This window comes from Staurois parvus, unplaced genomic scaffold (assembly GCF_062004578.1).
Source record: "Staurois parvus isolate SC_StPar_1 unplaced genomic scaffold, SC_StPar_1.0 ptg000014l, whole genome shotgun sequence".
Lineage (NCBI taxonomy): Eukaryota > Metazoa > Chordata > Amphibia > Anura > Ranidae > Staurois > Staurois parvus.
The window spans coordinates 2,292,767-2,319,871 of NW_028317810.1; the positions used below are offsets into that span (position 1 = coordinate 2,292,767).

The window sequence follows — 27,105 nt, forward strand, 5'->3', positions numbered from 1 at the left end:
GTAACTGCATTGTCTTCCTTCTTTTTTACTTTAATTGTAATGTATTTAAATAATAGTGAAACATTTAAAAAAGCCAAAAACATCTTTTGTATTTTTGCACATTTGCTTATTAAAAAAACAGCTGGGTTTTTATTACAATAGTGTATCAAATATATACTTAAATATTTAAAATGATTTAGGTATGCAAAATAGTTTTGGCTTTATTGTCAAGTTGGCTCACGCTGCCTAAATTTGGCCTTGTCACGTAAGCATCCGTGACCTCTGGTCATGAAAATGTTAAAAGAAACCTGTCGTGAGAGAAATGTCTGGCACTGCTGACTACTCTCACTGAAAACCCTTGTTGCATGGCTGCCATGTTGAACCTTCTTGGTTTTTTTTTAAGTCATTCAGCACAAGTATTCTATAACGACTTTTAAAATACTGTTACTTTCCTTTTTGCGTTCTCATTCAGGATCATAAATTTAGAAAGCCAGAGGGTGAGCATAACAGCCAAGCAAATGACATTTTCAAATCTTCATTATGAAGCTTACATGTTTATCTAAAAAGATAAAGACTATTATTATTATTATTATACAGGATTTATATAGCGCCAACAGTTTGCTCAGCGCTTTACAATATAACGGGAGACAATACAGCAACAGTACAGTTCAATACAAGAGGGTTAGGAGGGCCCTGCTCCTTGGAGCTTACAGTCTAAGAGACTAGTTCACTGGATTAAACATCACCATCTCCCTGAGCCCTCCACAGCCTTACGTACATATTGTAAAATTAGACTGAACCATATAACAGGAGGCTACAGCTCCAAACATAGCAGTGTAAGAAGCCGCATAATTAAAAATATATTAGGCTTTCATGTGACTCACATTGAAGATTTACTTAGTGGGTTTTCTGTTTTTAGCACAGTTGGAATTTATTTTAGGAATTAGCTGGTAAAGTATTGGCTTTATTTTACTGTTAAAGGGAATCGGTCATAAAGAAAGCTATCTGTCTCTGTAATGTTTGCTGCAAATTACCACTCCCCAGTTGCCGGACTGCATGTTATTTCCAGCACAATTACTTTGCTTATGAAGCTGAATTTGTTGACCTGCCCTGGAGTTAGTATGGCAGCCATTAGTTTGCAGATAGATGATTTCATTACAGGCTTTTGAAGCCATTGTTTTTCTTCCTGACAGATTTTTTTAACAGTCATGTTCAAAGCTGTATGACAGGGCATGCTTGAAAATGACCAGCTGGCCATAGAGGGCAGAGATGGACAGAGGACAAACAGCCGGGACCATAATGCCATAATGCATTGCCTACATTATTTTAAATGTTCAAATAGGAGGACAGTCCTATTATTTTTACAACTTTTTTTTGCCATCAATAACTGTAAAATAGAATGAATATTGAAATAATATTTTAGTGTAAATAACAAAGTAGTACACTAGCACCACACCTTTCCAGCTGTACATTGTTAAAACTGTTCATTATTGTGTGGAAATGAATGGCGGAGTGAAGGATACTGTTCTCCTATTTCAGAATTGTTTTGTCTTTCTCATGCAGAACCTCTGGATCTGTTTAATATGTGGTCACATTGGCTGTGGTAGATATGTTAGCAGACACGCCTATAAACATTTTGAAGAGACGCAGCATACTTACGCAATGCAGCTTACCAATCATAGAGTCTGGGATTATGCTGGGGGTGAGTACATCTGTTCCTACTTTTAGTTTTCAGTTTTTCAATACGTTTTTAATACGGTTGAATATTTTGTATATTCTATTATAGGCTTTTATATCTCAAAGCTAATATACACATTTATTGTCCTTTTTAAATAGTTAATTTGGGCCAAGCTGGCCCAAACAAACTATTTACTGCATTAATAGGTGTGCTTGCTGGCTTCTCTGTATTACCTGTATGTAGCCTCAGTCACATAGAGTATTCAGCACTGTGTTCCGGCAGTGGGACAGCAGCTCAGCCATTCACATATATTCTATGAATGAATAAATACAAAGCTTCCTCTGATTGGCTATAGCAGAAATGCCAGGAAATGTCAGTCTCCCATCTCATTTCATACCCATTCATAGGATATAAAGTTTCCAATGAAAGGCACTCAACCTGACCTTTTTGCTCTCGGATTGAGATGCGATGTCCTTGTCTCACTAACAGAACATAGTGCTGTATACTGTATGTAGCTAAGGCTACATAAAATAATGACCGTGCACCCAACAAACGCACCTGTTAGTGTAGTAAATAGTTCTTCTGGGCCAGCTTGGCCTAAATAAACCATTTTAAAGGGATATTAAATGTGGAGATCCGCTTTTAAGTTCTAAAACCAGGACTTTTTTTTTTTTTTTTCTTATTGCATTTCCTTCAGATAACAAAAAGTCCCAGTAATTGTTTCGTCCCCTCGGCTCCCTAAGTTCTTATGTGACTCCTATCACTATCCAGCACTTTGCCCATCTGCAGCAGCACTTGTCTGTGTCTCTTTCCTCACGGGCTGCAGTTATAACAGTGGGAGGTGTTGTCAATCAAATCCTGTGTGGAGGGAGCCGTGGGTGAGGCAGAGCCACACTGTGTGTGTCTATGGATGCACACAGTCTGGCTATGGATGCACACAGTCTGGCTTGGTAGCGAGCCTGCACATCTACCCCCATAGCAAGCGAATTACTATGGGGGTAGAGATAAGAAGGCCTGTAAAAAACAGGGTCTTTTTTCTCTTACTTTTTTTTTTTTTTTTCTGGAAAAATTGAAGAAAAAAATTGTGCAATATGTTCTTTTACAATGATAAATAATATATCTATGACATGGTATTCAAACTATAGTTTGCTTGTGAGCTCCGTCTTGTATCTCCTACAGTTGGGTGATTGTTGGGATATAGTAGATGATGGTTTATGCCCTCCTCATTTCAGGCCATAATTAACAGGTAAGAGGGTGAATTTGTCTGACAAATCTTTTTTAACCTTTATATCATTTCTATTAAGGTTCTCCACCATCATAGCATAATGTTTACCTATAGCTGGCCAGTAAATTGGTTTTTCTCTTCCTCCTCTCAGTAAAATGGTGAGACCATCTAGTGTTTGGAAACATTTCCTCAATGCAATTTCTGCTGAGAGCTAAGCTGCCGTTAGCAAATTTGTTGAGAATAAATATTCTTTTCCAAATGGAAACAGGATGAAAAAACACATCCTTGCATGCCAAAGGAGCCTTAAAGGCATTAAAAATTACTTTATGGAATTAAAGGATGAGGACCTTAATGAACGTGCAAGTAGCTTTTCCCTCCAGAGTTCGCATTCCAGAATCACTTTTTGCTACGGTTGCATTAATATATATGTGTAACGGTGCCGATGCTACATATTCGCACTCCAAAGGTTTCGGGGAGTGCTTGAGCACAAGAATCACTACTCGTACTTGCCGGTAAAAGACAGATATTGGTGCATCCCTACTTTCTGCTGCTTCTAAATCATCACAATCTGTTTCCTCACCAGCAGCATCTTCAAGTAAGGAAGTGTTGCAAACCACTGCCTCACAAAAAAAACACCATAATACCTGTTCTCATGTATAGTTGAAATGTTCTTAACATGCAGTCCATGTTCCATTTGTAATAAGAAATATACAATTTTAAAAATCAACTTTTTAGTTTGTTTACTTGAATAAGTTGTACTTTTATTTCAAGAATAATACTTAATTTCACCTTCCCAGTGTAACAAAATGACCTTCAATTTGTAAACTACTCCAAACCTAATTTTTTTTTCAATTTTTCCTGAAAATTTAGATTTGTTTTTTCCCCAGAAAAAAACTGGGAAAAGTTTTTTTTGGTTTTTTTTTCTTTCTTTTTTTTTCTTTTTTACCTCATGGCTTCAAACTTTCTGGAAATTTTACATCTCTATAATGGGGGTAGACACACAAGAGCAGGAACAGAGTTTTCTGGTGGGGGGACTCCAGAAGAGTAGGTTTGGGGCCGCTCTGTGCAATACCATTGCACAGAGCACAAAGAAGGCAAGTATAACATGTTATTTTAATAAATCTAAAAAAAAAAAAAATATATATATATATATATATATATATATATATATATATACATACATACATACATACATACATACATACATACATACATACATACATACATACATACACACATACATACACACATACACACATACACACATACACACACACACACACACACACTTTACAGCTGTTTTTAATTGTATTATTTATCCATGTTTAAAATAGGGCTTGACAAATCCCAGGCACCAGGTCACCATGGTGACTAGAAATTACATCCTGGCACCTGGACTTTTGTCAGCCATCTGCTGTCAGGCACTGGGTGCTCCTTCACTGATCCAGGGATTTGAAATCCCTGCGGCTAGTGGTTATAAAGTCACTGAGGACATTTACTGGTATCTCTTCTGTTATAACAAGCTATACAGTACAGTGTGTGTGTATTTTTATGAAGCTAAATACCTTATTTCACAGCGCCGTTGTGCAGTCACATGACCTCCAACCACTCTCCTCCCTCAATCTAAGGACTACAGCAGAAGGGGCTGAGATCCCCCTCTGACGTCAGCCGGGAGGTCACGTGACCGCACAGCGGCACTGTGAAATAAGTTATTTAGCTTCATCATTTTAAACAAACAAGCTGTACTGTATAGCTTGCTATAACAGAGGGGATATCATTAATTGTGCTCATTGACTTTACAGCAACACGGAATAGTGGCAGGATGGGAGGGGCGAGGAGATACTCACACACTCTAGGAACCGACAGGCAGTGAGGGAGAGCCTCTGAACACAGTGGGATGATGGAGGCACGTAAACTGACCATGATATCATGGATCAGTAGCCATGATTATCCTGGTCAGCACGCCTAAGGGGACACAGTAACAGGCAGGATCAACCAGGTATTTTACAGCATAGAATGGGATGAATGACACTGCAGAAGCACTAGGCTATTTATCGTGCTTTAAAGGAGCAGAGTTACAACATCTCTCCTATCTGTACCTCAAGGACAAGCGGCATTCTATCTGGTTAGCACCGTAACAGCGCTGACCAATCAGAATCAGTCTAGCCTGTACTGTTAGTGTTGGGAGAAGAGGAGAGAATGCTGCGGGGATTTCAAATCCTCGGACCAGTGAAGCTGTAACCCGGTGCCTGGCAGCAGGGGATCACAGGACACTGGTTCAGCGGGGAAGGGGGGGCCAGTGTAAGGTCACCTTACAGATTTTCTGTAAAGGTGAACTTATACTTTCAATGTGTCATCCCAACCCGTCCACATAGCTTTTCTTTTCTTTCTTGTAGCGCCATGCAGCTGATTTAAAAAACTGTCTATTAACTTTTTTAGCTGGCTCCTAGATTCAAAGCAAATATATCAAACCCTGATTTAGAAAATCAGATATTTGACCGATTAGCTTTTCCAGATGACCCCACAAAATGTCAATAAACTGTAAATGTATGTGTTTTCAAGAGCCTCCTTCAAATTAAGAATTATACCTATTGGACTAGTTTTGTTATTTCCAAAAATTATAGCTGTTATGTGTATAAGTAGCAGATGGGACCACTTGGATTAGAAGGTGAAGACCATGGGTGTCCAAACTTTCTTAAACAAAGGGCCTGTTTACTGTCCTTGAGACTCTGTGGGGGCCAGACTGTGGCCAGTGCGAGTAGAAAATGCCTGACGTCAGAGGGAGTAAACAATGCCCCATCTTTGGTATTAGTTTGATGAATAGTGAATAGGGGAAGAAATGGTTCCCCATCATTGGTGTCATTGGAAAGAATAGTGCCACATCATTGGTGTCAGTGGCAGGAAATATGTCCCACTGTTGGTGTATGTGGGAGAAGTAGTGCCTTGTATCCTAGTGCCCCAAGAGTAGGATAACGGCAGGCAAAGAGCTGCATCCAGCCCCTGGGCCACAGTTTGGAGACCACTGCTCTAGACAAACATGTACTCCAAAGATGATATATACATAATGACCCAGGTAATGTAGAGCCTGGCAGAACCACTTTGTTTTTAATTAGAGGTTCTGAATTTTTGGATTAAAGTTGAGTGCCTATAAAGAGGACCTCTATTCAAAATGTTTTATTTTTGGGCAGAAAGCAATAGGAGAGATATTGTCTATAAAACTATTTATTTTGCAGCACCTTGATAGAGATCCAGCTCTGAGAGGTTCTGAAAAGGTTCTGTAAGTTCCTTCTCAAACTGCTACAGTATATCTGCATTTGAGATTTGAATCTCTAACCTGTAACCAGCAGGAGCAGTGAAGTGACAAAGGATCCACACAAATTGTTTTTGAGTTGGAAGTCCTTTTAAAGGTGGTTTTCTATGTGAACTGTAGTTTAATTTAATCTCTTTCTAGTCTTAGTGAAGAAGATTCAGCCAGTTCCAGCAGAGTTCAGGATTTTAGTGTTTTTCATCATTGCAACTGAGCCAACTTCTGTTAAATGTTCATAGTTTAGATAAAGAAAATCGTCCTTAATTGTCATCACCTCCTAAATGTCGGCAGTCATTTTTTTTTTTATACTACTTATGAGTTATGTGTATACCTTAAAGACAAACTTTCACCTACCATTATTTTTTTATAAAAGAATTAAATATTTTTAATTGTACAGTCTAATTCCAATAATTTGCCATTTTGTTTTTTAGCAATGTACTGTTATGGTAATAACCCTCAATAAAAATGTATTGTGCCAAAAAATTCTGCCCTGGAATGAAGTGTGGGGAAATCTATCCAACAGGGAGATCGACCTCTGTACTCAAATTAAATGTTTGGCTGGAATTGGACTTTGAAAATATCCAATTTCATTGTTTCAAGATGAAAATAAAAAAATAAACAAAACAAATGGCTCCCTTGTGTATGTTCCAATAATGTCTTTCTAGATTGAATTACTAATGACAACATGGCTGTCACCTGTCAATAGTTTTTGATTTGTGTTCCTGAGTTGTATTTATGTATTTTAAATATACACTGTAAGTAATCAGCAGTGCTTTGTCTGTTCCCTTTCTCTAGACAACTATGTTCATCGCCTGGTTGCTAGTAAGACCGATGGAAAAATTGTTCAATATGAATGTGAGGGAGACACGTGTCAGGATGAGAAGATAGATTCTCTGCAATTAGAGGTGGGTAACTAGGTGGACCTATATTGAAATTTTAATCTAAAGCTATGTTAACAGTCTTGTAATGTGTAGAAAACGGAGCTACAGGCATCTTCCAGTGCTGATTTACCTGAACAAAACCTAGGAATTTAATAATGTGCGTTCTGTTGAAGGGAAAGGGGTGGAATTTTGTAGCTGACTTCTCCTTCTGCAGAAATCATTTTACCAATCATGTGACCAAACCTGTAAATTGCCAAGCTATTGAGTACTTTTTATAGATGCTGAAATTTATTTATTTTTTTTTACACATTTACTTTAAGTCAATGTAAATAGAATTGCTGGGTTTGGCAAACAGGAACAGAAGAAAAAATACTCTTTTGTCAGAATCTATGCATTCCTAGCACTTTGCTTGCAATTGTGCTCCCTTAAAGTTGCCTTCCTCTGTTGAACTGGGTGTTCGCCTGCCTGACCAATTATAGTTCCATCATCGATGCAGGATAGAGGGAGCTTTACAGCAACAAGTGCTTAGGTAAGTAAAACTACTGAACACCAATATTGGGGATTATATTTTGCTGGTGGTTATTGCTGGCGGGTTGGAGGAATCTTGCCTTCTCATGTTCTGGGATTCGGGACGATTTGGTTGTCCCTTCAATGCTGGACTTGTCTATTGCAAAGACACCCAGCCAGAATCCAGTAAGGAATTGATTGGTATGGCCTTCATCAATCATAATGGACGAAATCAAGCCACTCTATAGGAAGTGGACTTGATCCTCACTTGGGGGTCTGGTTCTCTTGATACCAAAGTTTCTTCCTTGTCTGCTATCGGCATTTCTGGCACTAAAAATTGGCAGGTAGTTTTTCTCAGTCTTCAGCGACTGGATCTGAGGGAATGGGCTGTCCATCCAGAAGTCTTTCAGGCCCTTGGTTACAGTTTGGGAACACCAGATATAGACCATTTTAACCACATGTCTACTGGGGTAATTCTGACAATTCTCTTACATATAAAAATATTATTCTTTGCTTGAAAATTAGTTAGCACCCCCAAACATTACATTTTTTTTTTTTTTTTTTTTTTTAAGCAGAGGCCCTAGAGAATAAAATGATGGGTGTTGCAATTTTTTATGTCACACAGTAGTTGCACAGTGGTTTTTCAAATGCAAATTTTGTTAGAAAAAAATACACGTTAATGAATTTTAGTGAACACAAATATAATACCCAATTAAAAAAAAAAAAATATATAAAAGATTGTTACGCCGAGTAAAAAAAATACCAAAAACATCACACTTTTAAATTGAACATGCCCATAGAACGGCAACAAACTATAGCACTTTAAATTGTCCATAGGCTACGCTTTAAAAGCCTTTTACAGGTTACCAGTTTAGAGTTACCCAGGTGGTCTAATGGTACAGTTACTGCTTTTACTCTGATGTTTGCTGTGATACCTCACGTGTGGTGCGATCACTGTTTACATTTGCATGTGGGACTGGCCTGCGCGTTTACCTTGGTGTGTGAGGACGAAGGCTCTAAAGTTTTAATTTTTTTTTACACTGTACTTTTTTTTTTTTTTTTTTTTTAAATCACTTTTATTGCTATCACAAGAGATGAACATCATCCCTTGTAACAGCTTGGGCCATGACAGATCAGCTTTATGGAGAGATAATGGGGTCTATTAGACCCCAGATCTCTCCTGTGGCCTCCAGTGTGGCTGATCACACACCGATAACCGGCCAGTAAACAAAGTCAAAACTGGAAGTGACAAAATCCTCACTGCTTCCAGTTTTTTAAGTCACATAGTGGGAGGAACAACATCAGCTCCTCCCACTGTGTCTGGGGGAGCCGATTCAGCTGGGCGATTCTTTACCATGCTCCCCAATTGCAATTCAGAGCCCTGTAAAGGTGGTGGTGGGAGGGGGTGCGACCCCCTTCCATGAGCTGTAAAAGTAATGCAACAGCTGCTAGCATTCCTTTTTATGCAAAAGAGTATTGCCTACTGTAAAAAATTATACCAGGATCATGGTTGTAGCCTCAACCATGATCCCGGTATAACTATTTTAATACCAGGTCATGTATATACATATGGCGGTGTTTGAAGTGGTTATTTCAACAACAAGCCTTCCAGATTCAACAAAAACTGGCCTGTTTTACCTTAGAAGTAGATGCTCTGGTGATGCTGTGGGATCAGTTCAACTTTGACCTACACCTTTCCCCCATTCCAGATTCTTCATTGACTACTTTTGCAGGATCAGGAAGAACATTCCAGTGATCCTCATTGAAGTGAATTGGCTCAGGAAGACATTGTATTCAGACATACTCCAGTTACTGGCAGATGCTCATTGGGCCCTTCCGGATCTTGCAGATCTCCTGTCCCATGGGCCAGTGTTCCTTCTCAGTCACTGGCTTTCATGGCATTGCAGTTGAAGTCATGGTCCTAATGGACATTGGCCTTTCAGATTCAGTCATGCCTATCCTCTTGAAGGCTACAGAGAGTTGACATCTCCTAAAGGAAAGCCTACTTTTCTTGGTGGGAGATCTTTCATCATAGGGAATACTCTGTGAGATGTATTCTGGTCTGGACCAACATTTGGATTGAGTACCATTTAAGGGACAAATTTCAGCCTTGCTTTTTTGTTTCAGAGACCCCTTGCACTCTGGTTATTGTATTTTTACAGGGGTAGCACTGGCATTATTCAGACTGGTTGTTCCAATTTGTCCCCTTTGGGATCTCAGTCTAGTTTTCTTGGATCTCCAGAAGCCATGCTTCAAATCTTTTATAGATATACTCTTGTCTGACCTTACCCTTAAGGTGTCTCTTCTTGTAGCTATCTCCTCTGCGAGGATGGTCTCTGAGTTAGCGGTAGTTGGTGATATCTGTTGTGTGAAGTGCTGTTCTAAGTTCCATATGTCCTCTCCAGTCTGAGATGTAAGATGCTGGCTATGAGAGCAGGTTCTAACTCCAATGCTCCGCAATTACCAGGAGGTCAGGCACCGATAATATAATTCAGTTAAAACAGATTTATTCAAGGTCTTTACGCTGATCCTTGCCTGTAGCCACAGAAAAGAAGAGAGTCAAGAAGGGGGTGAAGAGGGGGAAGGATGGAAGTGGACCCTAATGCAAACTACCAAAATTTGAAGCAGAAAGAGTAAACGTGGTGAAAATTATTTTGCAACCCCCAACTGCTGTACATTTTATACAATTCCCCAGCCTAGAGAGCTGGTTGCTGATTTAAGCAAACTTTTTTTTTTCTTAGGAATCTTCTCTGGGAAGGATTGAAAGCTTGAATTAAACTTTAAACCTTAAGAATTCCAGGTATGGATATTTTATACAGTTACATTGGTCCAGCTTGGATAGGTCCATACCTGGCCAATCTCCCTGGAAACCGGAACGTACTAAAGTAGACGTTGGATGCCGGTTGGACGGTACTGGATAAAGCACCGTTGGGCGACCATTCCAAAGTTAACATTGGGGAACTGAGCTGGCTTTGAGTCAGCTCATTTCCTAGGCACTGTACAGAGCCAGTCCAAGCAGCTCAACACCTACAAACTGCTGGAACTGCTCATAGAGAGACCAATCACAGTGATAATATGTAAACCGAGTGTTTACCTCTATGTGCCCTCCCCTTCCATCATTCATTACTTCCTGAGCACTCTAGAGATCACGGCGGCAGCACATTCAAGTAAAGTTTAACTCTTTTACCCATCCTTCTCTCCTACACATATAATCTCCATGCTGTCTGTATAAGTGACTTGTATATTAACTCTTCACCTCTCTTATCCTGCACTTCTGTATATTAACTCCTTCATTTCCATCCTCCCACTATATGTGACCTGTACACTTCCCCTCCTCCTTCTGTGTATGACCTGTCTGCTATATCTAGTGCACCATTGCCAAGCACAGTGTTTTAACCCTCTCAATACCAGCATGTTTCTTCATTCCCAAAAAGTGCACATATTTGGGGGTTTCACACTGTCCTGGCATCTCTGTTTTAATGGTAAGTAAGGCTACATTGAGACATGCCCCTCTATGGGAGGGTGACTTTCAAATGCAATCAAATGGATAAATAAATACATCAATAAATAAATATGTAAAAATGTGTGTCCAAACACAGAATAAATAGTCAACATTCATCATCCTAGCGAAAATCCATATCAGATATAATTAAAAATCTTTTTTTACTTTATTAATACCATAAAATGAAGCCTTTAAATATATAAATAAATATACATGTACAGTGCCTTGAAAAAGTGTTCATACCCCTTCAAATGATAGGAAGATGGATGGAGCCAAATACAGCACAATCTTAGAAGAAAACCTGTTGGAGTCTGCAAAATACTTGAGACTGGAGCGGAGGTTCACCTTCTAGCAGGACAACGACCCTAAACATAGGAATGGTTTAGATCAAAGCATATTCATGTGTTAGAATGGCCCTGTCAAAGCCCAGATCTAAATCCAATTGAGAATCTGTGACCAGACTTGAAAATTGCCAATCACAGATGTCCTCCATCCAATCTGACAGTGCTTAAGCTATTTTGCAAAGAATGGACAAACATTTCACACTCTGGTAGAGAATTACCCAACAAGACTTGCAGCTGTATTTTCAGCGAAAGGTGGTTCTACAAAGTTTTGGCTCAGGGGGGCTGAATACAAATGCATGCCACACTTTTCAGATATTGATTTGTTGAAAGTCCCGAAAACCATTTTATTATTCTCCTTCCACTTCACAATTATGTGCCACTTTTGTGTTGGTCTATCACATAAAATCCCAATAAAATACATTTACGTTTTTGGTTGTAACATGACAAAATTCCAAGGGGTATGAATACTTTTTCAAGGCACTGTATATGTGTGCATAATGACATATCAATAAATTAAACATTACAAAGACTATAACAGAATATCCAAAAATGAAATAAAGGCCACAAAAATTGAAAATGAACTACAGATTGCTAAAGATAGCAGGACCAACTCCAAAACATTCTTCAAATATATTAATAGTAAAAAGGTCCGGTCCAAGCATGTAGGCACTTTACAAAATAATCTAGAGTGGGTGACTGGGGACAAAGAGAAGGCAAATTTTATTAAATACCTCCTTCAGCTCTGTATACAAAGGAGCATGGTGGAGCTCTTGTCCATAATGGGCATGGTATTGCCACAACTCCAGATGATCCACATTGGCTCACAATTTATATGATTCCAAAATATTTAGACAGAATAAAGGTGAATAAAGCACCTGGACCAGATGGCATACACCCCTGGCCCTTAAAGAATTGAGCTCTGTCATTTCAAAGCCATTGTTTCTAATTGTTAGGGACTCTTTAATGACTGGCACAGTACCACTGAATTGACGTAAGGCCAATGTGGTGCCAATATTTAAAAATGGGTCAGAATCGTTACCAAGTAATTATAGACCTGTTGGTTTAACTTCTATAGTTGGGAAGATACTGGAGAGTGTAATAAAAGACCACATAGATGAGTTCTTGCTGGAAAAAAATATTTTAAGCAACAGACAACATGGATTCATGAAAGACAGCAGTTGTCAAACAAATCTGATTTCTTTTTATGAGGGGGTGAGCAAAACCTTGGACAGAGGGGTGGCGGTGGACGTGGTATACTTGGATTTTGCAAAAGCGTTTGACACAGTTCCCCACACATGGCTAATGTGTAATGTAAAGTCTACGGGCTTGGAAAAATCCATATGTAAATGGATAGAAAACCTGGCTAAAAGATCATATTCAAAGAGTAGTGGTTAATGATTCATAATCTGAATGGTCAGTGGTTGTCAGTGGTGTACCCCAAGGCTCAGTGTTGGGACCCTTACTTTTTAATTTCTAAACGATATAGGGTCTGAGATTATAAATCCCATTTCAGTCTTTGCAGATGACACCAAGTTATGCAGTGGAATAACATCCTTACAGGATGCCTTCAATTTACAAGCTGACCTCAATGCACTGTTTAATTTGGCAACTATGTGGCAAATGAAGTTTAATGTTGATAAATGTAAGGTTATGCACTTGGAGGCAAAGAATATGCATGCATCATACATACTGGGGGGTACAACTGGGGAATCAATGGTGGAGAAGGATCTGGGAGTTCTGGTAAATCACAAGCTTAATAATGGCTTACAATGCCAAGCTGCAGTTTCTAAAGCGAACAAAATCCTCTTTTGTATTAAAATAGATATAGACTCCAGAGAGAGAGGGATATAGTTTTACCCCTGTACAAATCATTAGTAAGACCTCATCTGGAATATGCAGTTTAGTTTTTGGCACCAATTCACAAAAAGAACATTAGGGAACTGGAGAAAGTGTAGAGAAGGGCAACCAAACTGATAAGAGGCATGGAGGAGCTCCGATATGAGGAAAGATTAGAGGAACTGAATTTATTCTCTCTTGAGAAGAGGAGATTAAGTGGGGATATGATCAACATGTATAAATATATCAGATATATAGATTTCACCCTGAGGTCATCACAGAGGACAAGGGGGCACTCTTTACGTCTGGAGAAAAAGATATCTCTAAATACGGAAAAATTTCTTCACAATGTGAGCTGTGAAAATGTGGAATAGACTCCCTCAAGAGTTGGTTCTGGCCAGCTCAGTGGATGACTTTATAAAAGGCCTGGATTATTTCCTAGATACACAGAATATAACTGGATACTAACATTTATAGATAAAGTTGATACAGGGAATATCCAATTGCCTCTCGGGGGATCAGGAAGGATTTATTTTCTCTGCAGGAGCAAATTAGATCATGCTTTGCTGGGTTTTTTTGCTCTGGATCAACTGTGGGTGTAGGTTTATAACTTTTTTTTTTTTTTTTTTTTTTATGATTGAACTGGATGGACTTTTGTCTTTTTTTCAGCCAGACTAACTATACCACTGAGCATAGGGGCACAATCAGGCCGGGATGACCCACATGTGAAATTGGTGCCAAGCGCCACTATACTTCGCGCTGGCTGCCGCAGGTTTGGGGTAACAAGTAGTATCCAAAATGAGTGATATGTCATGGAATGCACGCCGACCGTAACCCGGAAGTGTGTTGTGGCTATGCACTCTAGGCGCTGGTTGCTGACGTCCTTTCTGGTTTAATGGTAACTGCCATTTTTCAGAACTGGAAGAACGTTGTGGCTGTGCGTTTCAGCCTCTGGACAAGAGATGACACTGCTGGTTGAAGATGTAAAGAAGCCCAGGACAAGGGGCACAGTGCATACCACAAAATGTGCATAGTGCAAGACACCATGCCCTCTTTTTATGCATTAGAAATATGCCTGATTCTTTTGGGTAACTTGGTAAACATGTTTCATTATGTAGAGAAACAAAGTTGTTAGAATAAAATGTATATATTCAAAAAAGATTTTAACCCTCAGGGACAGATCTCAAGAATGTTTAGAACTGTTTGTCTGTCCTGATCCCCTCTCTTGCAAGAAGATTACGTAGACACTACAGAACTGTTTTGAGTAACAAGTCTATAAAGCGGAACCTAATTTGCTACCTGCAAATGTTCCTTTGTCTTGGTGAGTTGATGCTAAAAACCATAATTAGCAGTTTGTGAATTTATAGCATGCCTAAGCTGGAAATACCCAAATCATGAGAAAATCTGAACACTAGGGGTATTATCTCAGAGAACAAATCTGTTGAATATTTCCTTTTATGAGCAGGCACCTTTGGTATCCCAAAAGATGACCGCAGATACTGCCTTTCATCTTCAAAGAATATCTTTATTGGACTGTTTATAAAAAAAAAAGCATTTTCTTAATTCAGCTGGGACCTCATTTATACACTTAAAACATCTAGTCATGGCTTCTTTTACATACACTGTGTACACAATTATTAAGCAAGTGAGTTTTTTTGACCAAGTCAACACTTTTGTGCATATTGTCCAACTCCATGCTGTATAAACTTGAATACTTACTGGATTTAAGCATATCAAGTGATGTGTATTTGTGTAATGAGGGAGGGTGTGGCCTAAAGAGATCAACAACTTATATCAAGGTGTGCATAATTATTAGGCAGGTTTTTTCCCTCAGGCAAAATGAGCCGAAAAGAGATTTAACTGACTCTGAAAAGTCAAAAATTGTAAAAGGTCTTTCAGAGGGATGCAGCACGCTTGAAATTGCTAAGCTGTTGGGGCGTGATGACAGAACCATCAAATGTATTGTCGCAAATATTCAACAGGGTTGCAAGAAATGTGTTGATAAAAAAAATGCAAATTAATTGCCAAATATTTGAGAAAAAGCTAACTTGAAGCTATGAGGAACCCATTATCCTCCAGTGCTGTCATATTCCAGAACTACAACCTACCTGGAGAGCCCAGAAGTACAAGGTGTTCAGTGCTCAGAGATATGGCCAAGGTAAAGAAGGCTGAAACCCGGCCACCACTGAACAAGACACATACGTTGAAACGTCAAGACTGGGCCAAGAAATTTTTGAAGACAGATTTTTATTTGAAGACAGAGTGTTTATTGACGGACCAGATGGATGGGCCTGTGGCTGGATCACTAACAGGCATAGAGCTCCACTTTGACTCAGACGCCAGTGAAGTGGAGGTTGGGTTCTGGTATGGGTTTGTATTTTTACTGTAATAATTATTATAACAATAATAATTACTTATTAGAAGATGAACAATATTGCTATATAACATTCAGCAATATGATTCACATGGACTGATGAGGGGTGCAGCAAAAAGGACACAACTGACTGAAATGGCTTTGTGGAGCAAGCAACTGAAAATTGGTTATATGTAATAATTATTTGTGTGTGGGTATTCACTGGACAATTAAGCTAATTGTGTCTGCTTGTCTTGACTGTATGGTCCAATTGTTTAACTGCACACTAGACTGAAATCAGCAGAAATTTACAACATTGACAGCAGAACATTCCATTAAATTTAATATTTTTTTTCATAATGCAAGGGGTAACTTTGCACTGAATTCATATCTAAACCCCAAATCATAAAATGTATTATATTGCAGAATACCAGTCTTTAGATGTGGTGGCTACTTTTTTTTGTGGTTTTTTTTTTTTTTTGTTTTTGGCTAAGCGCACTTTTTGCACATAAGAATAAAATCCTGTTGATCCTGCTAAAATGCAGTTACTTCCTGTGCACTGAACTTCAATCTCAAGCAATGTTATCAAAGCACTCCTATGCTATAGCAATAAAGGAGGGAAGATTATTAGCCCAATTGGGAGAGCAGCCTATGTTGACATTGTTGCTCAGAAAGGTGTGTTACTGGCAGGATCGTTCATTAAAAATAAAGGAAAATAGCCTGCAATACAGCCCCCAAAGGGTAAGCCGCACTATGTCAGTTGCAAATGTAGCATACACACATGGACACGTTGGCTGTCTTTCTGACCTCTTGTTCTAAAAATATAGTTCCCTGGTTGCCATACTGACCTAATGACTTTAACAATTTGAGGAAGTGAACCAGAAGTATGGTTATAGTATTCCTAAGCAATTCCAGCCAAGTACTAAGTACCTGCTTTCCCCCCCCCCCCAAAAAAAAAAAAGAGGAGGAGGAGGGGGGGAGAACATAAAGTGGAACTTCCCATTTTAGGATGAAGCTTCCCTTTACAAGACACAGTGAGGAGAGTTGCTAGATGAGTATAGCTGCCTGGGTGGGGGGGGGGCTATCTGCAGATACTGTCACTGTAGCTCAGTGGTGTACATTCACACTTGAGTGGTGCTTTCAAGGGTGTTTCTTGTGTGTTTTATAAGCAATTTTCCATACAGGAGCATCTTTGGGACAGGAATACATAATTCTTTATCGTACATCACAAGACACAGAGCAGGCTATTCATAACTATGTGGGTTATATGCCACCTATAGATGAATGGACACTGGCTGATCAGAAAGGAGGTCCTCTCCTATATAACCCCTCCTACACAGGAAGTACTTCAGTTTTTTTGCCAGTGTCTGCAAGGTGGATGGTCATTGAAACTGTTAACTTATGCTTCTGGTAAGGTCTGGTACGATTCCTTCGAGAATCATGGACTTTAATCGTATTCATTCGGAAAGCTGTGAGCCAAAATGAATGGTACCCAAGCCTCGCTGGATAAGGAGAAGAATCCTTAGGGTTTTGCCTGTAAGGCAGCCTTATGGCACTGGACTCCATGTGGATGGAACCCTGTGCAGTTTTAAATCTGACCAAGGTGCTTTCCAGCGGGATGCTATAGGGGTCTGAGGCAGTGGCCCCACATTATGGGGACTGGGTTCTTGAAGGTCTGTATAGAAATACCTGCCGTGATGGGCGCAGGTTAGTGCCTGGGAGAAGTCGGGGACCTGCGGCGGGACTGGTAAGCTATCTTTTTTTTCTCTCTGTAAAGAAAAAGGAAAAAAAAAAACAAAGCTCAAATTTGGAGGCAAAAGGAGAGAGGTATTGTTTGTTTGGGAAAGTTTCCACCGGGGGAGTGCTCACAACATTTTAGCCCGGGAAATGCTTACCTGTTGTTTCTGTTGGGGCCATTAGAGGGAGTTTTTTGGTCCCTAGTAGCGAGACCAGCCATCAGTGGGTTGTGCTTGCATTCAGCGGGCGTATACACCCACGAGGAATCGTGCAGTAGCAGCCGGAAGCGGAAGTCCGCCATGTTTTTTCATCAGGAGGCTTGGGCACACGTGCAATGCTGCCGATGAGGGATTCCTGTGGCCAGGACACAGAGCAGGCTATTCAGTGGGGTCACATGAGTACTACCAAGGGGGGAGGAACATTGGCCAGTCAGTCAGGAGCCACCTTTTGGTGGACTGCAATGTGAGCAATTTGCATTGAGTGTTTTCTTAGGCACACTACTTGGATAGGTGTATCCTGTGGTCTGTATTTACTATTGGAGGTGCACAGGTTTTTACACTATCTGAAGTAATGTGAAGTAGACTGGAGAAGGCACAGCAAGAAAGGGCACTAATGTGCCGCTGCCAGGTCTCGAAGAACCTAGCTGAATATCTGCTGTAATATCCTCTCCTGAGAGGTCATAAGCGACTGGGCAATCTGAGCCACTGTGTTTATCTGGTATTGTGGCTACTACTGGGGCATCTGTCTTGGAATACGTAACCAATGATGATCTTCAGCCTTAGCGGGTTTAGAGGATAAGATTGCAGGATGATTGCATCGGATTCTCAGGGGACTAAGAAGCCAGAGAGATGCCCATCACTAGAACCACCAATCCTGTAGCAGGAATGGATGAAACCTGAGGAAGAACTGCAGAAAGCTCAAGCAGTAGAGCCTTTGAATAAGGGGTCACAGCCTACGGAGAAGCAGGCGGTCGCTGCCTCCCAATCTCAGTGGGTATTAGTCCAGGACCTCACTGATCTGGTATGATCTGGATTCAGGCTACCTTTGATGGACTTCTCTGGGCTTTTTGAAGAGTTTTGTATGTACGAAATTATGCTAACTGGGATCACCCAGACAGGGTTTTTGTTCCACCAAAGAGGTTTTCTTCTTTGTACCCCATGGAAGAGAAGTTTGTTAAGAAATGGGGTATTTCTGTAGTGGATGCAGCAGTTTAATCCCTGAATAAGTTTAACGTGTCCTGTGGATAATGTCCAGGTCTTCAAGGATCCAGCAGATAAGAAACTGGAGTCTCCTTAATGCCTCCTTCCTGGCAGGTTCTGCCGCACAGCCAACAGCGGCAGCTATTCGCATTTGCCTGAGTCTTTCTGACCATGTGAAACGACTGCTTGGAAGACCATCGGTACAGGGGGGATACTGGGCTGAGGATTTGGAGGATGTTCCATGTGCTTTGTTTTGCGGTTGATACTCCTAAGCATTAAATTCTGCAAATTTCTCGCTTGGCCCTCTTATTCATACACATGCACAGGGTTTTGTGACTGAAAAGTTGGTCGGCAGAACTGCCATGCAAAAAATTGGCAGGTTTTGCCTTTCATGAAGAGCGGCTGTTTGGGGAAGTTTTCGACAAATGTATCCAAAATATTTCAGCGGAAAAGAGTTCTCTTCTACCCTTTTAAAAAGATATACAGTCAGGTCCATAAATATTGGGACATCAACACAATTCTAACATTTTTGGCTCTATACACCACCACAATGGATTTGAAATGAAACTAACAAGATGTGCTTTAACTGCAGACTTTCAGCTTTAATTTGAGGGTATTTACATCCAAATCAGGTGAACGGTGTAAGATTTACAACAGTTTGCATATGTGCCTCCCACTTGTTAAGGGACCAAAAGTAATGGGACAGAATAATCATAAATCAAACTTTCACTTTTTAATACTTGGTTGCAAATCCTTTTGCAGTCAATTACAGCCTGAAGGCTGGAACGCATAGACATCACCAGACGCTGGGTTTCATCCCTGGTGATGCTCTGCCAGGCCTCTACTGCAACTGTCTTCAGTTCCTGCTTGTTCTTGGGGCATTTTCCCTGCAGTTTTGTCTTCAGCAAGTGAAATGCATGCTCAATCGGATTCAGGTTAGGTGATTGACTTGGCCATTGCGTAACATTCCACTTCTTTCCCTTAAAAAACTCTTTGGTTGCTTTTGCAGTATGCTTTGGGTCATTGTCCATCTGCACTGTGAAGCGGCGTCCAATGAGTTCTGAAGCATTTGGCTGAATATGAGCAGATAATATTGCCCGAAACACTTCAGAATTCATCCTGCTGCTTTTGTCAGCAGTCACAAAATCAATAAATACAAGAGAACCAGTTCCATTGGCAGCCATACATGCCCACGCCATGACACTACCACCACCATGCTTCACTGATGAGGTGGTATGCTTAGGATCATGAGCAGTTCCTTTCCTTCTCCATACTCTTCTCTTCCCATCACTCGGGTACAAGTTGATCTTGGTCTCATCTGCCCATAGGATGTTGTTCCAGAACTGTGAAGGCTTTTTTAGATGTCGTTTGGCAAACTCTAATCTGGCCTTCCTGTTTTTGAGGCTCATCAATGGTTTACATCTTGTGGTGAACCCTCTGTATTCACTCTGGTGAAGTCTTCTCTTGATTGTTGACTTTGACACACATACACCTACCTCCTGGAGAGTGTTCTTGATTTGGCTAACTGTTGTGAAGGGTGTTTTCTTCACCAGGGAAAGAATTCTTCGGTCATCCACCACAGTTGTTTTCCGTGGTCTTCCGGGTCTTTTGGTGTTGCTGAGCTCACCGGTGCATTCCTTCTTTTTAAGAATGTTCCAAACAGTTGTTTTGGCCACGCCTATCGTTTTTGCTATCTCTCTGATGGGTTTGTTTTGTTTTTTCATTCTAATGATGGCTTGCTTCACTGATAGTGACAGCTCTTTGGATCTCATCTTGAGAGTTGACAGCAACAGATTCCAAATGCAAATAGCACACTTGAAATGAACTCTGGACCTTTTATCTGCTCATTGTAGTTAGGATAATGAGGGAATAACACACACCTGGCCATGGAAGAGCTGAGAAGCCAATTGTCCCATTACTTTTGGTCCCTTAACAAGTGGGAGGCACATATGCAAACTGTTGTAATTCCTACACCGTTCACCTGATTTGGATATAAATACCCTCAAATTAAAGCTGACAGTCTGCAGTTAAAGCACATCTTGTTCGTTTCATTTCAAATCCATTGTGGTGGTGTATAGAGCCAAAAATGTTAGAATTGTGTTGATGTCCCAATATTTATGAACCTGACTGTACAAGCGCCCTTTTTTTTTTTTTTTTGAGTTGCTGGCCCCTCATCTACCAGGCTGTCGTTTTGCCGCACACAGGTCCCAGTCTCCAGAGGTAGAACCTAGAATCAAAACCCAAGGAGGCCCTGAGTGCAAAAGTCATCCAAGGCAGATCCAAAGTCTGCCTACTTGTGAAGGGGCACCCCCACTCATCCAGGGTGGGGGGAAGGCTTTTGGATTTTATTTCTGCCTGGAGGGCTCTAATCCAAGACAAGTGGGTCATTTCCACGATTTCTCTGGGGTACAGACTAGAATTTTGGGCCTTTCCCACTCCCCAGTTTCTAAAATCAAATGTACTGATGAATCCAGAGAAGAGAACAGCTTTATTACAGGCACTCGATCGCCACATGTCTCGGGGTGATCATGGAGGTTCCAGCAGACGAACGGGTGTGTGTGTGTCGGTCACAAGTTATCTAAACAAACTGTTGCTCAGAGGTTGGTCGGTGCCAGGCCTAAAGCAAGATGGTGCTCCTTACGATGCAGATCCTGGAACAGCTGGGCTGCGTGCTTAACTTCAAGTAGTCGGCCCTAGAGCCAGTACAGAGCATGGAATATTTGGGAATGGTTCAGGTAAAGGTATTTCTGCCTCCAGGGAAACTGCACCATGAGAAACAAGGTTTTCAGCTTAAAAGCAAAGAGGTATCCTTCAATTCACCTCTGTCTGAGGTTGCTGGGTAAGATGGTGTCCTCGTTCGAGGCTATTCCCTGTGCCCAATTCCACTCCAGACCACTGCAATGGAACTTTATGGCTGTTTGGAACAAGAAGGTTCCAGCCCTGGATTACTGAATGTCTGTCTCCAGAGGTACTGTGAAGCCTGAATTTCCTGGTTGATGACAATTTGGAGAGAGAGAGAGATCCTTTCAGCCAGTGGTGTGGAAATTGATAACCACAGATGCCAGCCTCTCAGGTTGGGGGCTGTCCTCCAGGAGGCCACAGTTCAGGGAGCGTGGCTTCCATGGGAAAGGGTTTTACTGATCAATATCCTGGAACTTCAGGCAGTGAAGCTGGCTCTGAGGTATTGGACATCCAGGCTTCAGGGATGGGCTGAAAGGATTCAGTCCAACAATGCTACCATAGTGGCATACATCAACCTCCAGGGCGGTACCAGGAGTCAAGGGGCTCAGGAGGAGGTGAATTACATTCTGATCTGGGCAGAGAGATATGTTCCACATTTGCCAGTGGTGTTCATTCTGGGGTGGAAAATTGGCAGGTAGATTTATCTCATTCTCCAGCGGTTGATTCCACAGGAATGGGTTTTGCATCCCAAAGGTTTTCAAGGGAATCGGCCAGCAATTAGGTTGCCCGGACATAGGTCTATTGGCATGCAGGTTCATCAACAAGGTCCGTCTTTTTGCGTCTAGTATAAGGGACCCTCGCATGGCAGGGGTAGATGCCTTAGTGATTTCTTGGAACCAGTTTTCACTATTTTATCCCATTCCTCCGATTCAGCTGCTGACATGTCTTTTACGCAGGATTCCGGAGGAGTCTGTTCCCGTGATACTGATTGCTCTGGCCTGGCCCAGGAGGGCTTGGTACACCGACATAGTGAAGATGGCAATAGACGGGCCGTGGTCCCTTCCATGTCGGCCAGACTTGCTGTCTCAAGGTCCTATATTGCACCCAGCTTTACAGTTGCTAAATTTGACGGCATGTCCATTGAAACCCAGATCCTGTACTGGATTCTGTCATCCCCATCATGTTGGGTGCTAGAAAGTTAGTATCTAGGAACATTTATTACAGAACTTGGAAGGGTTACATTTCCTGGTGTGAGGTCTGAAAATGGTACCCACGAAGAAATGTGATTGGTAGGATTCTTTCATTTCTTCAAACAGGGTTGGAGAAGAAGTTGGCCATTGGTATCATTTAAGGGCCAGGTTTCAACATTAGCTGTTGTTGTTGTTTTTTTTTTTTTTTTTCCCCAGAGGCTCATTGCGTGTCACTCTTTTGGTTCGCACTTTTTTTTTTTTTTTTTACAAGGAGTAATATGTATTGCTCCTCCTGTCAGGTTGCCTGTGTGTCCTTGAGACCTGAACTTGGTTTTGTGGGTATTGCAAAAAACACCATTTGAGCCCATTAGAGAGATTCCACTAGTCCTGTTGACTCGTAATGTTTTGTTTCTAGTGATAATCACTTCTTCAAGAAGGGTGTCAGAGCTGGCAGCTCTGTCTTGCAGAGAATGATTTCTGGTTTTGCATCATGATAAAGTGGTGTTGCGACGTCAAACCGACTTTTTTACCAAAGGTGGTTTCTAGTTTTCATCTCAATCAGCATATCTGTCTGCCTTCATTCTTTCCTAGGCCTCAGTCAGCAAGAGAAAGACCTCTGCATACCTTGATTGTGGTACTGTCTTTAAGGGTCTTCTTGAAGGTGACAGCACAGGTCAGGAGGTCAGATGCTCTGTTTGTGCTACCAGAGAGGCATAGGAAAGGGCAGGCGACATCCCAAGGTGACTATTTCACATTGGATCTGCCAGTTGATCATTCAAGCCTATGGTTTGAATGGTAAGGTCCCATCCTTTCGGGTGAGGGCACACTTTATCAGGAGTGTGGGGGCATCTTGGGCAATTCACTATCAGGCGTCAGTGGCTCAGGTTTGCAAGGCCTCTACATGGTCTTCGGTTCACACACTCATAAAAAGGGTTCTACCAGGTGGATGTCAGAGGCACAGAAGATTCTGCCTTTGGCTGCAGTGATTTATGGATGGCTGAGTAGGTCCTGAGGGATTGACGGTGGCTATCATAGTGTCACCCTCCACTCAAATGTCTTTAGTGCTTTGGGACATCTCACATAGTCGTGAATAGCCTGCTCTGTGTCCTGTGATGTACGTTAAGGAACACTGGATTTTTTTCTACTTGCCAACCTGTAAAATCCATTTCTTTGAGTACATCACGGGACGCATGAGGTCCCACCCCTCTTTTTGGAATTTCATTGCTTGCTACAAAAAAAGTACTTCCTGTGTAGGAGGGGGTTATATAGGGGAGGACCTCCTCTCTGATTGGTCGGCCAGTGTCCATTCACCTATAGGTGGCATATAACCCACAGTCATGAATAGCCTGCTCTGTGTCCCGAAATGTACTCCAAAAAAAATGGATTTAACCAGTAAATATGTAGAAAAAAATCCAGTAGTAATGGAGTTTTTTTTTTTTTTTTAAGTGATATTGGTTCTAGTGCTTTGCACAATAACATTCTGTAGGTGTTAATCAGTGAGAGGTTAGATATAATGTTATGTGACTATTTCACTTCATCTTACAGCTTTCTGCTTTTCTTGTTACAGTATTCATATCTGCTTACTAGCCAGCTGGAATCTCAGCGCATCTACTGGGAAAACAAGATTGTGCGTTTGGAGAAAGATACAGCAGATGAGGTGAGTGACGACCAAGAAAAATATTTCTTTGGAGTTTACACTACAGTACTTACCTGTGCCATTATTCCTATTCTGCCTTGATTTAAAAGGGACATTCCTGCCTGTTTGCAGCATACACAATTTCCCACCTCGGCACACACCCTAGGTCCTGTTTAACAACATGCAGGAGCTCAAGGAGCAAACATGACTATATGCTTTGTATTCAAAGCATGGTTCAGTGCTGTAGGAGATACCAGTTTTTCACTAATCTGCTGGTCTGTATTCTCTGCTACAAAGCCATAGTGAGAGCAAAATACAATGACTGCTTTGTCAGATTAATCAATTGAAATGCCTTATAGTTTGTGCTGTTTTCATAAGGTAACTGGTATTTGAAATGCATAACAGACAAGAATTTCACTAAATTCTGTCGAGACAGTATAACCAGACCTCACCAGGTTATATTGAGGTGAGCAAAGAGGAACGCAAAAGAAATCTGATAAACCATTGTTAAGATTGTAGAGACTTTTACTAATAGATGGTATGTTAATGTCTGTCTTCCAAAACAAATCATCCCAAAAAAGAATAGTGGGCAGAGCCATGCAAACCATGTTTTTGTTTCTGGCTCCTGGGACAACTGTGCATCCAGATCCTCTGGTTTACACGGCATCCCCAAACCCAATTTTAGAACAGTTGTTTGACTGCCTGCCTTATTATCACCTGTCTGATTGTACTTTCTCAGTCTCCAAGCCCCTTCTTTTTTTTTTTTTTTCTCTTCTATAAATGCTGGTTTACGGGCCACTTTATCTTAACGTGTATGATTATAATTTCTTAAAGTGATATTAAAGCTTCCTATGTTCTTAAATTTTAAATATGTTTGTACATGTTATACTTGCCTGCTCTTTGCAATGGTTTTGCACAGAGCATCTCCAATCCTCCTCTTCTAAGGTCCCCCACCGTCGCTCTCTTTTCTGTATGCCACCATAGTAAGCTGCTCCCTATGGTGTCACACATGTGGGCTTGTTTCAGAACCTTGCTGTCTGTGTCTATTAACACAGATAGTGGAGTTTGCCCATGCCTCTGCTCTCTTGTCATAGAATTTGATTGATCTCCCACTGCTATCAGTCGTCCTGGTACTCTCGTGAACAATGCTGGATCAAGATTGGTTATGTATGAGGGGGGCTGGGGTGGTACTTTGCAACAGAAGGTTGTTTACCTTAATGAGTAGAATGCATTAAGGTAAATAACCTTAAGGCTTTTAGAACCACTTTGATTCCCAAGTTGTATTCTAGAACTGCTGGTTTACAGCCCATCTTGCCATAACCCGTAGGATTACTGCGTTGTTCTCCAAGTCCTACTCCATAGAAGCACACATACATAGCACAGCTGATGGCCAACAATGCTGAAATAGGTTGCAGTTTTGGAGTAAATGCTCTGTAGTGTTAAGCTACGTACAACCCCAATTCCAAAAAAGTGTGTAAAATCTACATAAAAACAAAATGCAATGATTTTTCAAATCTCACAAACCCATATTTTATTCACAATAGAAAATGGCAAACTCATCAGATATTTAAACTGAGAAAATGTACCATTTTAAGAAAAAAATTAAGGTAATTTTGAAATTGATTACAGCAACATGTCTCCAAAAAGTTGGGACAAGGCAACAAATGCTGGTAAAGTAAGTGGTACTAACAAGGAAGAGCTGGAAGAACATTTAGCAACTAAGTTAATTGGCAACAAGTCAGTAACGTAATTTGGTCTAAAAGGGCATCTTAGAGAAGCCAGATTGTCTGTCTGAAACGTAAAGATAGGCAGAGGTTCACTAATCTGTGAAAAACTGTGTTTAAAATTGTCAAACAATTTCATAATAATGTTGGGACAGGGCCACGTTTACAACAATGTATCATCCCCTCTTCTTTAAAAACACTCTGTAAATATGTAGGAACTGATGAGACCAGTTGGAGTTTTCGGCGAGGAATGTTGTCCCATTCTTGCCTGAGCATATGCTGCTCTAAAATCTGGATATACAGTTGTGTTCAAAATAATAGCAGTGTGTTGAAAAAAGTGAATAAAGCTCAAAATCCTTCGAATGGCTTTTTTTAGTGTTCCCAAATGCATTGGGAACACTACACATTCTATTCCAAATCAAAACATGAAGAAAAATATATCAAATTTGTGTTGTTCCTCTAACAAAAATTGAAGAAAAGTCAATATTAGAAAAATAGCAGTGTTTGTATTCTTCTTTACAAACTCAAACATTCACTATATAAACTGAAAAATGTTTGAAGATTTTGCTTTCCTTTGAATCACTTAGTTAATATTTAGTTGTATAAGCACTGTTTCTGAGAACTGCTGTACATCTGTGTTGCATGGAGTCAACTAACTTCTGGTACCTGTGAACAGGTATTCCAGCCCAGGATGATTGGACTACATTCCATAGTTCTTCTCTATTCCTTGGTTTTGCCTCAGAAACTGCATTTTTGATGTCACCCCACAAGTTTTCTATTGGATTAAGATCCGGGGATTGGGCTGGCAACTCCATAACGTCAATCTTGTTGGTCTGGAACCAAGATGTTGCACGTTTACTGGTATGTTTGGGGTCATTGTCTTGTTGGAACACCCATTTCAAGGGCATTTCCTCTTCAGCATAAGGCAGCATGACCTCTTCAAGTATTCTGATGTATTCAAACTGATCCATGATCCCTGGTATGCGATAAATAGGCCCAACACCGTAGTATGAGAAACATCCCCATATCATGGATGCTTGCGCAACCATGCTTCACTGTCTTAACAGTGTACTGTGGCTTGAATTCAGTGTTTGGGGGTCGTCTGACAAATTGTCTCCGGCCACTAGACCCAAAAAGAACAATCTTACTTTCATCAGTCCACAAAATGTAACGCCATTTCTCTTTAGGCCAGTCAATGTGCTCTTTGGCAAATTGTAACCTCTTTAGCACATGTCTTTTTTCAACAGTGGGACTTTGCGGGGGCTTCTTGCAGATAGCTTGGCTTCACATAGGCGTCTTCTAATTGTAACAGTACTCACAGGTAA

General features: G+C 40.8%; 1 protein-coding gene across 1 annotated transcript in view; it reads left to right on the forward strand.

The window, feature by feature from the left end:
- The window catches only part of BRAP (BRCA1 associated protein), an 86,822-nt gene that overhangs the window by 40,741 nt on the left and 18,976 nt on the right, over nucleotides 1–27,105 (forward strand). Inside the window, exons 8-10 of the mRNA XM_089676780.1 lie at nucleotides 1,543–1,681; nucleotides 6,985–7,094; nucleotides 23,988–24,077. Of these exons, the coding sequence (XP_089532906.1) occupies nucleotides 1,543–1,681; nucleotides 6,985–7,094; nucleotides 23,988–24,077 (339 nt within the window). The remainder of the gene's footprint in view (nucleotides 1–1,542; nucleotides 1,682–6,984; nucleotides 7,095–23,987; nucleotides 24,078–27,105) is intronic.